Source organism: Epinephelus fuscoguttatus, linkage group LG20, assembly GCF_011397635.1.
Source record: "Epinephelus fuscoguttatus linkage group LG20, E.fuscoguttatus.final_Chr_v1".
NCBI lineage: Eukaryota > Metazoa > Chordata > Actinopteri > Perciformes > Serranidae > Epinephelus > Epinephelus fuscoguttatus.
Window position 1 is genome coordinate 39,609,223 of NC_064771.1, and position 13,450 is coordinate 39,622,672.

Below are 13,450 nucleotides of genomic sequence, written 5' to 3' on the forward strand. Positions count from 1 at the left end.
AGTTTCAAAGCCTAAATTACATGCATTTTCTAGCATTTCACACACCATATCAAGATATGAACTGTTTGCACTCGGTGGTCGATAGCAGCATCCTATTAACAAAGGTTTTAAATGAGATGAATGTATTTGCAGCCATAACGCTTCTACTTCCAACGGCATTAAATCATTCCTAATTCTCATTGGCAGGTGATCCTGAATAAAAAGATCGACTCCTCCTCCATAAGCATTTCTATCTTTTCTAACTATATTATATCCTTGTATGTTCAGTACTGAATCTTCAAAAGTTGAGTCTAAATGTGTTTCTGATATTGCTAAAATATGTAACTGATCAGTCATTAATATTTCTGTGACCTCTGTTATTTTATTTCTAATGCTGCATATATTTATATGAGCTATTTTCAGTCTATTTTTGGCAATTTAGCGTGTCCCAACATTAAGTAATTGATAAATAACTTTCTTGACCATCTGACCAACCTGTTTTGGAGCTCTCTCTACAACACTTACATACATACATAACATAAACTATTAAACATACAATAAAATAAATCTGAACATGAAGCCTTGCATTGACACTTAACTTGTCCATGTTCGGAAGCTTAAATAAGCTGAGATCCACATAACTTGTTGACAACATAAATTGCTTTACTTTTGATCTTTATTTCTTTACACTTAAACTTATTACTTTACTCAGGTTATTAGTACAGAAAGGTTACCATTTCATTTATCTTATAATATTATTCCATTATTCCCTTCCATTTTTCTTTTCTTTCTTTCCTTCCCATCCTTCTTTCTTTTACTCCTTTTTTCCTTTTTCCCTTTTTCTTCCTTCCTTCTTTGCCCCTCTCCCTCCTTTTTTCTCTTTTCCTCTTTCCTTCCTCTCACTCTCCCCTTGATTCCTTCCCCTTCGAAACAAAACAACTCAAAAAACCCAAAACTCAACTGAAATTATTTTCCATTTGTTTTACAGGAAGGCTGACACATTACATCCATCATTTTCTGGTTAGACAGGCTAATGAAGGAATATTGTGAACCCCGGTGCTCAAAACGTAAACAAAGAATTCCATCATATGTTTTATCTACAGTATTAACAGAGAGTTGGTCAAACACACGAAAGTTAAAGTGAGTCACTGGCTGAATGAGTCTCATTTAGAGAAATGAAATCAAAAGAGAACAAAGCAGTACTTTTCTAAGTTCACAGTTTGTCGATGTCCATCCATTAACATTCCGATGGACTAATCGAAACTGCTGAGTACTTAAAGGCTGGGCCTGCTCCCCTCACACCGGCCCACCTGATCCACCTGAGGCAACCCCGCTATTATCAACGAGACATCCAGGTCAAATTGTTTCCTCTGAGTGGCTTTTTCGGCTATTTTCAGCTCAACAGCCTCCATTCTGGAGCTCTGGATGCACACCTCCTGCTCCAAATTCAGACACATTTCTTTAGCTGTCTTTTCCAGCTCTCTTTTCAGTGCATTTTAATTCTCTGTGATTAGCTTCTCCAACAAACCACGCAGACTGTCAATTTTACTGTCCACGTTTTTCCATTGCGTCTCGCGTGTGATCTATTTTTGCATTAAGCGTCTTCAGTTCATTCATTAGTACCAGAGTGCCGCTGCAATCAAACTCGGCATCCTTCGACTTTTGACTGCGCTGTCTTGTGTTATCTGCCATGATCTTACTCAGATGGAAATAGTTCACTCCTCACAACAAACATACAGGCTTTTACAAACTAGTTTACACACTTTCAGTCCTACTTGATCAGTATTTCTGGAGTTATTTATAAATTTGCGCGGACACTACACAGACAAAGGTGCACATGCGGCCATCTTTTTTGCATTGCAAAATGTGTATTTAATGTGTGTTTTCAATCAACTACACTTTACAGCACTTCACAGAAACCTCACCGCCCGCTAGTGTTTTAGAGGTGTAACTGCAGTGACACAGACACACCACTGCACAAGTATAAATGCTCACAACGGCGTAGGCTCCTCACAGAGCTGGCGTACGGGTATAAATCCCTCTTTAGATGAGTCTACTTTACCCATACAGCTGCTGTAGCTGATGTCATGAGGTGAATTCATTTGTGGGGTGGCCCAGCACTGTTATCACCAGTCAGGACATTCATACTAGAAATAACTTGTTGAACGGTGTTTCCCACAGAATTAGATTATATTTGTGGTGATATCTGACAGCTGTGGGGGACTTTCCTTCAGTTAGTGCCCTGTAACAACTTAGATTCAGCCAACACAAACCCCAGCACCAGGAAGGTCTGATCCCGGACTACTCTGTCTCCCCACTGGATCAGTGAACGTTCTGTTGCTGCCGTTACACAGGTTAGATCAGTGCTGCCACTGGCCAACAGCCCACTGTGACTCTCCGTCATTTGGCGCAGAACATTTTCTGCTTTTGTCCATACACGCATTTTTAGCATGGATCCTACACACTGTTTTATAAATGAGACCCTGATGTTTATTACAGACTGACTTACAGTTTTTGACACTTTTAATTCATTCAAATTAATTGCTGTCGTAACCCAGAGAAGAATAAAGTTTCCAATAAAACATTTTTAATAAATATTTATTTGAGTTTAAATTGAGCTTAAATTTCCCAGAAATACTAAATTTATTGTTTTGAAACCTTTTTTGAAAAGTTGTTACCTTCTTTTTCATGACGATGAACTCTGTACAAACTTTAATATTTATTGTTTTATTTAACTTTATACAAGCCTACATTTATAAAACAGAATATGGAGAACATATTTTGCCTGTTCTATACAGACCTTTATAACAAAACCAAATGTCTTTTGTCTGCAGTGATTTTTAGCCCTGAGAGTTAAAACATGTCGATGACACACACACATCTAATGTCACTACCGTTTTAAACATGAACAACAAACATTAACAAATCTATCTATCTACAGATACATTTACAGATTTTATTTCATAAATTCAGCTTTGGAATTCTTTTTAAAAAAAGTTTCATGTAGCCTTCTATCTAACGTTCATGTTTGGAGTCTATAATAAATAAAGTTGAAGCGTTGTGTGTTGTCAGTTCAGTCTGGTAATGTTTGGAGTCTGTCATGAAGGGAGCTGAAGTGTCGTGTGTTGTCAGTTGAGCGTCAGTCCCTCACTGACGGGCATGTTGATGTGGGCGGTCAGCAGCGGTGAGCTCTTCCCCTCGTGCAGGATGAACACCTTGATGATGTCAGAGATGCCCTTGTCGCTGGTGCACTCCACAAAGGTCTCGACAGGATAGATGAGTCCGGGCACCAGCAGAGGGATCCTCATGTACGGGTTCCTCATCCTGTACAGGCTCTCGTCGTACAGGAAGCTGATGGCCAGGTTCATGACGGGCCTACACGCCGCCGTGTTCTGGATGTTTAGGGTCAGTTTGAAGGACGGGCCCAGGCCCTGCACCACCGCGTTCATCTTGAGTGGCTCGGTGAGGCTGGAGGACATCGGCGTCAGGCTGGACTCCAACGCCTTGACATAAGCTTTGGCAGCGGCCAGGCGCAGGCGGCTCAGGTCCATCTGGAAGGCCCGGTGCATGGCCAGGCCATTCTCGCGCTCCCTCAGCGTCTGGTCCACGTACAGCTTGGTCTTCTTGGGCACGTTGAGGCGGACACTCTGGGCCAGTGGCGGCCCCGGGGCGCTGTCCCTGTCGTCAAACGTCGCCGTCCTCTTGAGGATCTTCACCATCAGGCCCCCTCCCTTGGTGGTCATGATCAGGGTCCCGTCCTCACGCCCGTACCGGCCAAAGCAGATGCTGGTGACAATATCTGATGTCTTGATGGTGCTCAGCAGATTCTTGTCTCGGTACAGCTGGACCTCACAGTTGGAGAGACCCACCAGAACTGCCTGAAAGCCCTTGGTGGGGAGGTCCATGGCAGCCATGGCGGTGATGGGAGCGGGGAGGACAGCTGTCCAGAGCTTCTTCCCCTGAAGACACAACAACAGTTTGACACAGCTTCCTCCTCAGACGTCACTTCATCATCACGTGAGCTCAGTTTACCTTCTGTGTGAAGCCCTGCAGACTCTCGTCAGTGCAGCCGACCACCACGTTCTTCCCAACTCTCACCAGACCCACCGGGTGAGACGACAGCTCGATGCAGTACTTGGGTTTGTCCGACTCCCTGAAGCAGCAGCACAAACATCAGTCAGACCTGAGTCTCCTTTCATGTTGTGTTGTTGTTTATCTGAACCACCAGCAGAAGTCTCAAACAGGTGAGTTCTCTCAGCCAAGTGTGTGTCTCACCTGCGCAGGATGTAGATGTTGCCATTGCGACACGCCACTGTGATGCGAAACTCCACGTCAAACTGACCCGTCACGTCCATCATGGTGGGAACGGCCGGCAGCGACATCTTCAACAGAGACAGATAGATTAGATAGATAGATAGCCTTTATTGTCCCATGGGTAAATTTGTTTTCACAATCTGTCACAACATTTGGATACACAAAACACCGCCAACAAACACCATGCACAAACACCACCAAACATTGAACAACATATGAATACACACACAATGCACAAACACCACCAGACATTGAACAACCGACACATATATCACACTCAGGAGGGCTGGGTCCATACAAGGTTATTGGGGGAGGTTACTGAGTGCAGAGATGGCAGAAGGGAGAAAGCTCTTGTTGAGGCATGTCCGTCTCCACCTCAGGGTCCTGTATCTGCGCCCAGACGGCAGCAGTGTGAAGTGTGGTTTGAGAGGGTGATCCGAGTCATTGGTTACTGTTCGTGCCAGACGTGTGACAGCTCGGTGGTTGAGCTCTGTGCGGTTGGGTGTGGGATTGTTGATGATTTTGGATGCGGTGTGTGTTATTTTTGTTAGTTTGTTCCTGTTAGTGGTGGACAGCATGTTGTAGAAACAGGGGGAACAGTACAGAAGGATGGGTTGAATGATACTGGTGTGCAGTAGTGACAGAAGGTGGGGGGCAACAGAGAGACATGTTTCTTACTGAAGTTTTCAGCCACATCTCATGACTCTCCTCAATTTCCTCAGTTGTCATGGAGATGGTTTCGTTTGTAATCGTGATCTAATATTCATTTCTTATTAACAGTTATCACATTAGCAAAACTGCATACTTCGGTCACATGATAACAAGTAAACTACCTAGATGCAGAAAAATTGGTCCACGCTTTTGTTACCTCTAGTCTGGATTACTGTAACTCTCTATTATCAGGTAGCTCTAGTAAGTCCTTAAAAACTCTCCAGCTAATTCAGAATGCAGCAGCACGTGTACTAACAGGAACTAAGAAACGAGATCATATTTCTCCTGTTTTAGCTTCTCTGCACTGGCTCCCTGTAAAATCCAGAATTGAATTTAAAATCCTACTGTTAACCTATAAAGCTCTAAATGGTCAAGCTCCGTCATATCTTAGAGAGCTCATAGTGCCATATTATCCCACCAGAACACTGCGCTCTGAGAACGCAGGGTTACTCGTGGTCCCTAAAGTCTCCAAAAGTAGATCAGGAGCCAGAGCCTTCAGCTATCAGGCTCCTCTCCTGTGGAATCATCTTCCTGTTACGGTCCGGGAGGCAGACACCGTCTCCACATTTAAGACTAGACTTAAGACTTTCCTCTTTGATAAAGCTTATAGTTAGGGCTGGCTCAGGCTTGCCCTGTACCAGCCCCTAGTTAGTGTGTGTGACGTGTGTGGTTGTGCTGCTGCCGTGGTCCTGCCAGATGCCTCCTGCTGCTGCTGCCATCATTAGTCATTAGTCATACTTCTACTGTTATTATACACATATGACTATTGTCACACATGTATACTGCCAGATATTAATACATACTTTCAACATATTGTACCACAGTAGCCAGAACTATAACTATAATATTATTACTTTCAATAATGTTGTTGTAAGCTACTGTCATTACCGTCTGTCCTGCGTCACTCTCTCTCTCTCTGTCTCTCTGTCTCATTGTGTCATGGATTACTGTTAATTTATCATGTTGATCTGTTCTGTACGACATCTATTGCACGTCTGTCCGTCCTGGAAGAGGGATCCCTCCTCAGTTGCTCTTCCTGAGGTTTCTACCATTTTTTTCCGCTGTGCTAACATCAGCTGATGTTTAGCAGGTGTAATGTTAACATGTGTACCAAATTTTGAGCACGCCATCCAAATACTTTTTGAGATATTTGAGGGAAAAAAAGATTAAGTTTGTGCTGTGGAAAATGATATATTTACTATATTTAACAACAGTTTAACAGGTGAACATGGAGGAAGTGTTCGATCACAAGTTAGGGTCAAGTTTGTCAGATTCAGGGGAAATTAACAAAAGAGGCCATTCGGGTAAATAAATCTGCTGTAAATTATTTCAGGATTTACGGTACATTAAATAGAAAGGAGCCCGAGTTTTGAACCCTGTGGCATTCCACAAGTCAGGCTGACCGGCTTAGAGGTCAAACTAATTAGACAAAATAATATATTCCTGCTCTCCAAGTATGACCAGTTCAAACCAGTTCTAGCAGCAGCAGCGTGTAATGGGAGTTTACTTTGGAGAGGATGATGAAGGCTTCGGGATCCAGGATGAAGACGTCGTTGCTCTCTGTACCAATCACCAGACAGCTGACGCCATCCTCGTCAGCTGTGCTCTTCTTCAGAGTCCCAATGCAGGTGATGACGGTCTGAAACACAGATGAGCATTGACCACCACGGTGTGAGTGAGGGATGAGGGGAGGGGTGGTACTACTTTGACCACGTGATGAAATACCCAAAAATAATGTCAGTTTTTTAGACTTTAAATCAGCTGTTCGTAGGTCTTTGCGCTCACATTTGTTTGGTTGTGACATTCCATTATCTTCTTCTCATTATGCATCATTGTTACCATGGTAACTCTTTATATCTAAACTGTTCTACAGCACGATACTGATATTATAATGAGCTTTACCTGGCGCCTGATTGGCTGCTGTTTGTGCAGCTGGACGAACTCGTCCATGTCGTTGGTCTCCAAAGACAGGAACCTGAGCGAGCGGACGGACAGCGGGACGTCGGCCTTCTTCCTGATGCTCTCCAACATCTCCTTAAGGGTCAGAGGGTCGATCTGACCCTCCCTCACCTGCTGCCACACGTCCTGACCAATCACAGTGCCACAACACGTCACAGGTGCAGTCAGCTTTATTTACAGTGCAGTCTGAATACATGGAGGGAATTCAAGAGTGATTCTGCTCTTTCTGCGTGTTGATGTCTGTTAACTGAGGCTCCTTCACACATCATCTCCCCGCTGATCATTTATAAATCAGCTGTCAGTATCCATGAGTGAAGTAGCTCAGATATATATACCGTATTTTCCGCACTATAAGGCGCATCGGATTATAAGGCGCACCTTCAATGAATGGCCTATTTCAAAACTGTTTTCATATATAGGGCGCACCGCATTATAAGGCGCATAGAATAGTACAGTAGTAAACTACTGTAGTGGCTGGGGTTGCGTTATGCATCCACTAGATGGAGCTGCGCTAAAGGGAATGTCAACAAAACAGTCAGATAAGTCAGTCAGTCAAACTTTATTAATAGAATACAAACCAATGTTCTGACAACTCCGTCGTAAGCGTGTCTCTTGAAAGGTGCCATTTTGGGGTCTTTATACACACACAAGTGGTGTGGGACTGGAATTCCCCTTTACCGTTTTTACCACTGTTACTTTGGCGACGCCCCCTGACTACGGTAGCCATAATTAACCAATATTGATCCATATATAAGGCGCATCGGATTATAAGGCGCACTGTCGGTTTTTGAGAAAATTAAAGGCTTTTAGGTGCGCCTTATAGTGCGGAAAATACGGTATATATATATATATATATATATATATATATATATATATATACGTATATATACATATATATATATATACACATATACATATATGTATATATATATGTATACATATATATATATATGTATATATGTATCACTTTATTCATTCAATAATTTAAAGATTGTGTGTTACTGACTTTGTTTGTTCTCTCTGATGTAGGACGCTGCATCACCTGACACTTTCTGATAGATAATATTGTTTTTTTATTATATTCATTGTTACTTGGTGTCTTTTTTTTGGAAAATATCAACTGTATATAAAAAATATTTTTATTTATTTTATTCAATGAACTTTAACTATACATATTTGCTTCTGATTTACACTCAGTGTCCACTTTATTAGGTACAGCTGCACAGCTGCAGCTGACCTTAGTGATGCCTATAATGTTCTGTTTCTGTTAATTAGGAGTTATTTAATTATTTGTTTGTTGTATGCTTTATTTATCCTTGAAGGGAAATTCAGCCTCCAGCAGCTCATAAAAGACAAAAACAAAAAAAAAAAACACACTTCCCCTCATCAACAATAACACAGTGGTATTAAAATAGACGTAAAATAAAATAAGTGCATAAATAGAAAATAAATGAAAATAAAATTGCTCATTCCACCGTCCAGTCCAGTCGGGGCAAATGTGATTATTATTATTATTATCATTATTGTTGTTTGTATATTTATTCTTATTTATTTCTTTATGTTTATGCACTTAATTATCATTATTAAAATTAATTTACATTATTTGAATATTTATTTTATTAATTTATTCATGATTATGTATTAAGTTATATTTAAATTGTTTGACATTATTTGTGTTTGTACATTCATTTACTAATTTATTTTTTCTATCTGTCTTTAACAAAGATTACTACATTATCTGTATATTTATTTCATTTATTTATCTTTATCTTTAACAGGGATTATGTTACCATAATTGTACATGTCTAATATTTATTTATGTTTTCTGTATTAAGTTATATTTATAAAACTTATTTTACATTATTTGTTTATGTATGTGCATGTTTATTTATTTATTTCCTTTTATAGTCTGAGTTGTATACCCTCTGAATGTTGTGATGGGTGGGGGAGGCAACTATCCATCAGTTGTATAAACAAACATTACTAAATAAACTTTTTCATGTAAAATCATCCATCCTGAACTGACCAGTGTGCAGTCCAACCTGTGTGTGTCCTGACACAAACACACACCTGCTCCAGTGTGTTGACCTCCAGGCCGGGCAACGTGAACTTGAAGTACGGCCGCAGGTTCTTGTAGACGTAGATGCAGGGTCCAGATGCCACGGCGACGGCGGGGATGCGCGGCTCGTGCAGGTCCATGAAAAAGGCGACAAGGCCGGCGGGCAGGTCCAGCAGGGTGCTCTCGCTCATCAGCGCCGTGCCCCGGTACACCTTCAGCTTCATGGCTGAGGAGCTGGAGCCCAGATCCCCGACCACCAGCCGGCTCTCCCCGTCGCCGCTCAGGTCCGCCAGGTCCACGCAGGACGTGAAGGTGTACAGACCCGCCACCGGGTCATAATGAGCGTCCAGCCACTTCCCACCGTCACCGCTCGACTCCACAGACGACATGGTGACAGCAGAGAACACCTGCTGTGCTGCACAGGTGAGCTCTCATTAAACACACATCAGGACTCAGAGCACTCTAGGACAGGACTTTAAATATGGCTGCTATGATCACATGACTCACTGAGCCACAACAATCAACATGAGTGAATGAGAGTAAGCTGTTTCACAACATGTGTGACTGATGCTGACTGGAAGAACTCTACAGCCATTATCATCATGTCGGCTCTGACATATTTAACATTAAATATTTAGCTCACGTTTGGCTTTAATATATTCTATAAATTATACTTTATAATCTGTACATGTTTTATTGGAGTTACAAACAGCAGCTATATATTGACATGATTTTTTTATTAGAATATTTCAAGTTGTTCATTTCACCTTAACCCGGCCATTCTGGATGTCACTAACTCGGCTTCTTCTCCGGAGCCTTTGTGCTCCACTGTCTCTCAGATTAACTCATATCACAGCGGTGCCTGGACAGCGTGACGTGTGTGGTTGTGCTGCTGCCGTGGTCCTGCCAGATGCCTCCTGCTGCTGCTGCCATCATTAGTCATTAGTCATACTTCTACTGTTATTATACACATATGACTATTGTCACACATGTATACTGCCAGATATTAATACATACTTTCAACATATTGTACCGCAGTAGCCAGAACTATAACTATAATATTATTACTTTCATTAATGTTGATGTAAGATACTGTCATTACCTGCATCATGTCATGTTGTTATTAAGTTTATTTCATTCACAACCCGTTGCGTTGTTCAGCGGACTGTCTGTGATGTGTGGCTGTTAAATGTGCAGCTGCTCATGTCCAGAACCACACGTGTTGATATAACACCACACACAAACACACACACATTTGCCCATCATTACTTGTCCAGCATGTCATGTGAGTGGAATAATGTTTAATAGCTTGTAGGTAATATTAATATTATCACTTTCATGTTGTTGTAAGCTACTGTCATTACCGTCTGTCCTGCACCTCTCTCTCTCTCTCTCTCTCTCTCTCTCTCTCTCTCTCTCTCTCTCTCTCTCTGTCTCATTGTGTCATGTGGATTACTGTTAATTTATCATGCTGATCTGTTCTGTATGACATCTATTGCACGTCTGTCCGTCCTGGAAGAGGGATCCCTCCTCAGTTGCTCTTCCTGAGGTTTCTACCGTTTTTTCCCCGTTAAAGGGTTTTTTGGGGAGTTTTTCCTGATCAGCTGTGAGGGTCATAAGGACAGAGGGATGTCGTATGCTGTAAAGCCCTGTGAGGCAAATTGTGATTTGGGATATTGGGCTTTATAAAAAAAATTGATTCAATTGAAATTGACCTTCATTTATTACACTCAAAAAAAAAAGTACATTTTATTATTGCAGATTAAATGTGTCTGAACAAATTTAACTTGTTTTACCAATTATTGAACTACTGCTATAGAATATTTAATTTATAAAATAGAAGAATAGTTGATTATTGATTATTATAGTTGCTATTTACGCCCCCGACTATAGTTATTGATGCATTAATGTGTTCATCACTTAAATGTTGCAGCTGGAAAAGGTGATCATTTTAATGACTTTATATCCTGCTGGGTAACTTCATCCATAGTGATACATCATTGTTTGTTTTAGTGAGTATCAATAATCTGAATCTGAAACGTAACTAAAGCTGACAGATAAATGTGGTGGTATAAGAGATGTTGCCTGTAAAGTTGATACACTGGAAATACTGCGCAAAACATGTACTTAATACAATAACTGAGTAAATGCATTTAATTTCCACCAGCTGTCAGAGAGCTGTTGGAAAGTAGAAGTGTTAAATAATATAAAATACAAATACTCTTATATTATTATAAACTAAGAGTACGGTGAAATCAGGTAATATGGGACACTTTTTGGTAGAATTACCAAACCAACACCAAAAAAGTGGTTACTCACTCTAATGATGTTTTTATAAGTTATCATAGATCTCTACAATATTTCTGTTTTGAAATTATGTTGTAATGTATATTTATTTAGAAACTACAGACCTATAAACTCACTGAGACCCCCTTCTCTCCCCATTCTGCATCTTCAGGTAAAATGGGAAGGTGTTATGGTAATATGGAACATTAATTTTCAGTCTAATTTTCTCTTCTTTATTTGAACATATTAGTGGCTCAGGTCAGTTTTTGAACATAGAAATTAATAACATAGTTAACAAACAGTACACCAAGGAATTCATCAATCAGTTGATTATAATTAAAAGAACATTTGTTGAATACATGAATACTGTGAATTGCTTAAAACATCTCTCTCCTTGGGAGAGGTAATACAGAGCAACCTAATCCCTAGATTCACAGTGTTAGTATTTGCTGGCCTATTTTAGCCTACAGATTAATATAACTGTGTGAGGCAAAATGTGTCCACAGTTGAAAATTATACAAAAACTACCTGTAACAGCAAAGCTTTTCAGCATAACTACTTAAATCATGATTTTACCTTTTGGGACAGTGCCTCAAATGCTAATTCACAGAAAAACAATGTGTGTTTGGCAAATGTACTCATGAAAATTGTAAGACTTCATAAAACACTTCATGAAAATACAAATTTTCAGATACTTAAATGGCTTGTTTTTTGTTTAGAAGCCATATTTTGCAAAAATGACATCCCACATGTCACTGCACTTACCATGTGAATTTCCCTCCAAGATCTCCTTCAAAGTTTCATCAACAACTTCCTGGTTACCAGTGACCAATCAAATTGATTGTTTTCTGTCACGGGGTGTTATAGCAACAACTCAAAATCGTTTTTTGTAATTGGCTGCTAATAACGTTATTTGAATTGCAAAATACCTCAGACCTTAAATGCTCCGTATTAACTGATGTCCCATATTACCTGACTTCACCCTACTGAGTACTGAGTACAGTAATATAGCGTTACTTAGTTACTTCCACCGCTGGTACTCAGCGTGCCATACCATTGATGATCCTGGATTAAATAGTACATCACGTGTTATTATTGATCTGTTATCAGCAGCTGATAACGGGGATGACGCTCTCTCACCGTTGTCAAGGAAACCGGGTTACTGCGTCTCCTCGCGGTGAATCCTCTTCTCTCCTTTTATTTGTTGTTCATCACGCAACAGTGTGACGTGTCTTCGATGTAAACAACACAAACAGTTTCGAGGAGTCAGATTTTATCCAGACAAAGTACTGAAGTGGCAGCTAGCTGCTCTCTGTGACGGTATAATCCAACAAATCCGCTCCAAATCCTCCTTCTACTCTCTGCTTCCGCTGTCGCCGGCTGATGACGTCAATCTCACACGACGGTATGCTTCTTCTTCTCATAGACTACATAGACATATATACATAGGGTGCGTCCCAAGTCTCTTATTTTTATAGTGCTACTGCTAGCTCCTCGCTTGAACCGGAAGTCGTTCGAGGTCAGCCATCTTCCAGGCCGTCCCAAGTCTCTTATTTGTGCAGCGAGGAGCTAGCGCTAGGAGCTAGCAGCAAGCTTTAAGCAGCTACGAGCTAGGATGGTCGAGAGCTTCCTAACAGGAAGTCTTTTTCAGCTTGAGGCCATGACGTATAAATACCCTCCCCCCCTACATCCGGCTCATTTGAACGAGATGGCGGAGAAATAGCGCAAGTGTACCCGTTACATACATTCTCTGCAATGACACGCTGTAATTCACATGCCTACGTGACTACAAAGAGCAACGTTAATGATATTTCCTGCAAGACTGTCATGTTGTTATTAAGTTTATTTCATTCACAACCCGTTGCGTTGTTCAGCGGACTGTCTGTGATGTGTGGCTGTTAAATGTGCAGCTGCTCATGTCCAGAACCACACGTGTTGATATAACACCACACACAAACACGCATACATTTGCCCATCATTACTTGTCCAGCATGTCATGTGAGTGGAATAATGTTTAATAGCTTGTAGGTAATATTAATTAATATTATCACTTTCATGTTGTTGTAAGCTACTGTCATTACCGTCTGTCCTGCACCTCTCTCTCTCTCTCTCTCTCTCTCTGTCTCATTGTGTCATATGGAT

The 13,450-nt window shown here is 40.9% G+C and overlaps 1 protein-coding gene across 3 annotated transcripts; it reads right to left on the reverse strand.

The window, feature by feature from the left end:
* Nucleotides 1-881: 881 nt before the first annotated feature.
* Nucleotides 882-12,585, reverse strand: bbs1 (Bardet-Biedl syndrome 1). 3 transcript variants are annotated; one of them, XM_049562988.1, is made up of 7 exons: nt 12,449-12,585; nt 9,034-9,437; nt 6,907-7,089; nt 6,512-6,643; nt 4,255-4,361; nt 4,012-4,132; nt 882-3,938 (listed from the first exon to the last, which is right to left on the reverse strand). In XM_049562988.1, exons 2-7 carry the CDS (start codon nt 9,409-9,411, stop codon nt 3,108-3,110), a joined length of 1,752 nt encoding a protein of 583 aa, XP_049418945.1. In that variant the 5' UTR covers nt 9,412-9,437; nt 12,449-12,585; the 3' UTR covers nt 882-3,107. The 3 variants fall into 3 exon arrangements, with proteins under 3 accessions (XP_049418945.1, XP_049418946.1, XP_049418947.1); XM_049562989.1 differs by having other exon boundaries at nt 9,034-9,432; nt 12,449-12,584; XM_049562990.1 differs by having other exon boundaries at nt 9,034-9,429; nt 12,449-12,569.
* Between the last annotated feature and the right edge of the window lie 865 nt (nt 12,586-13,450).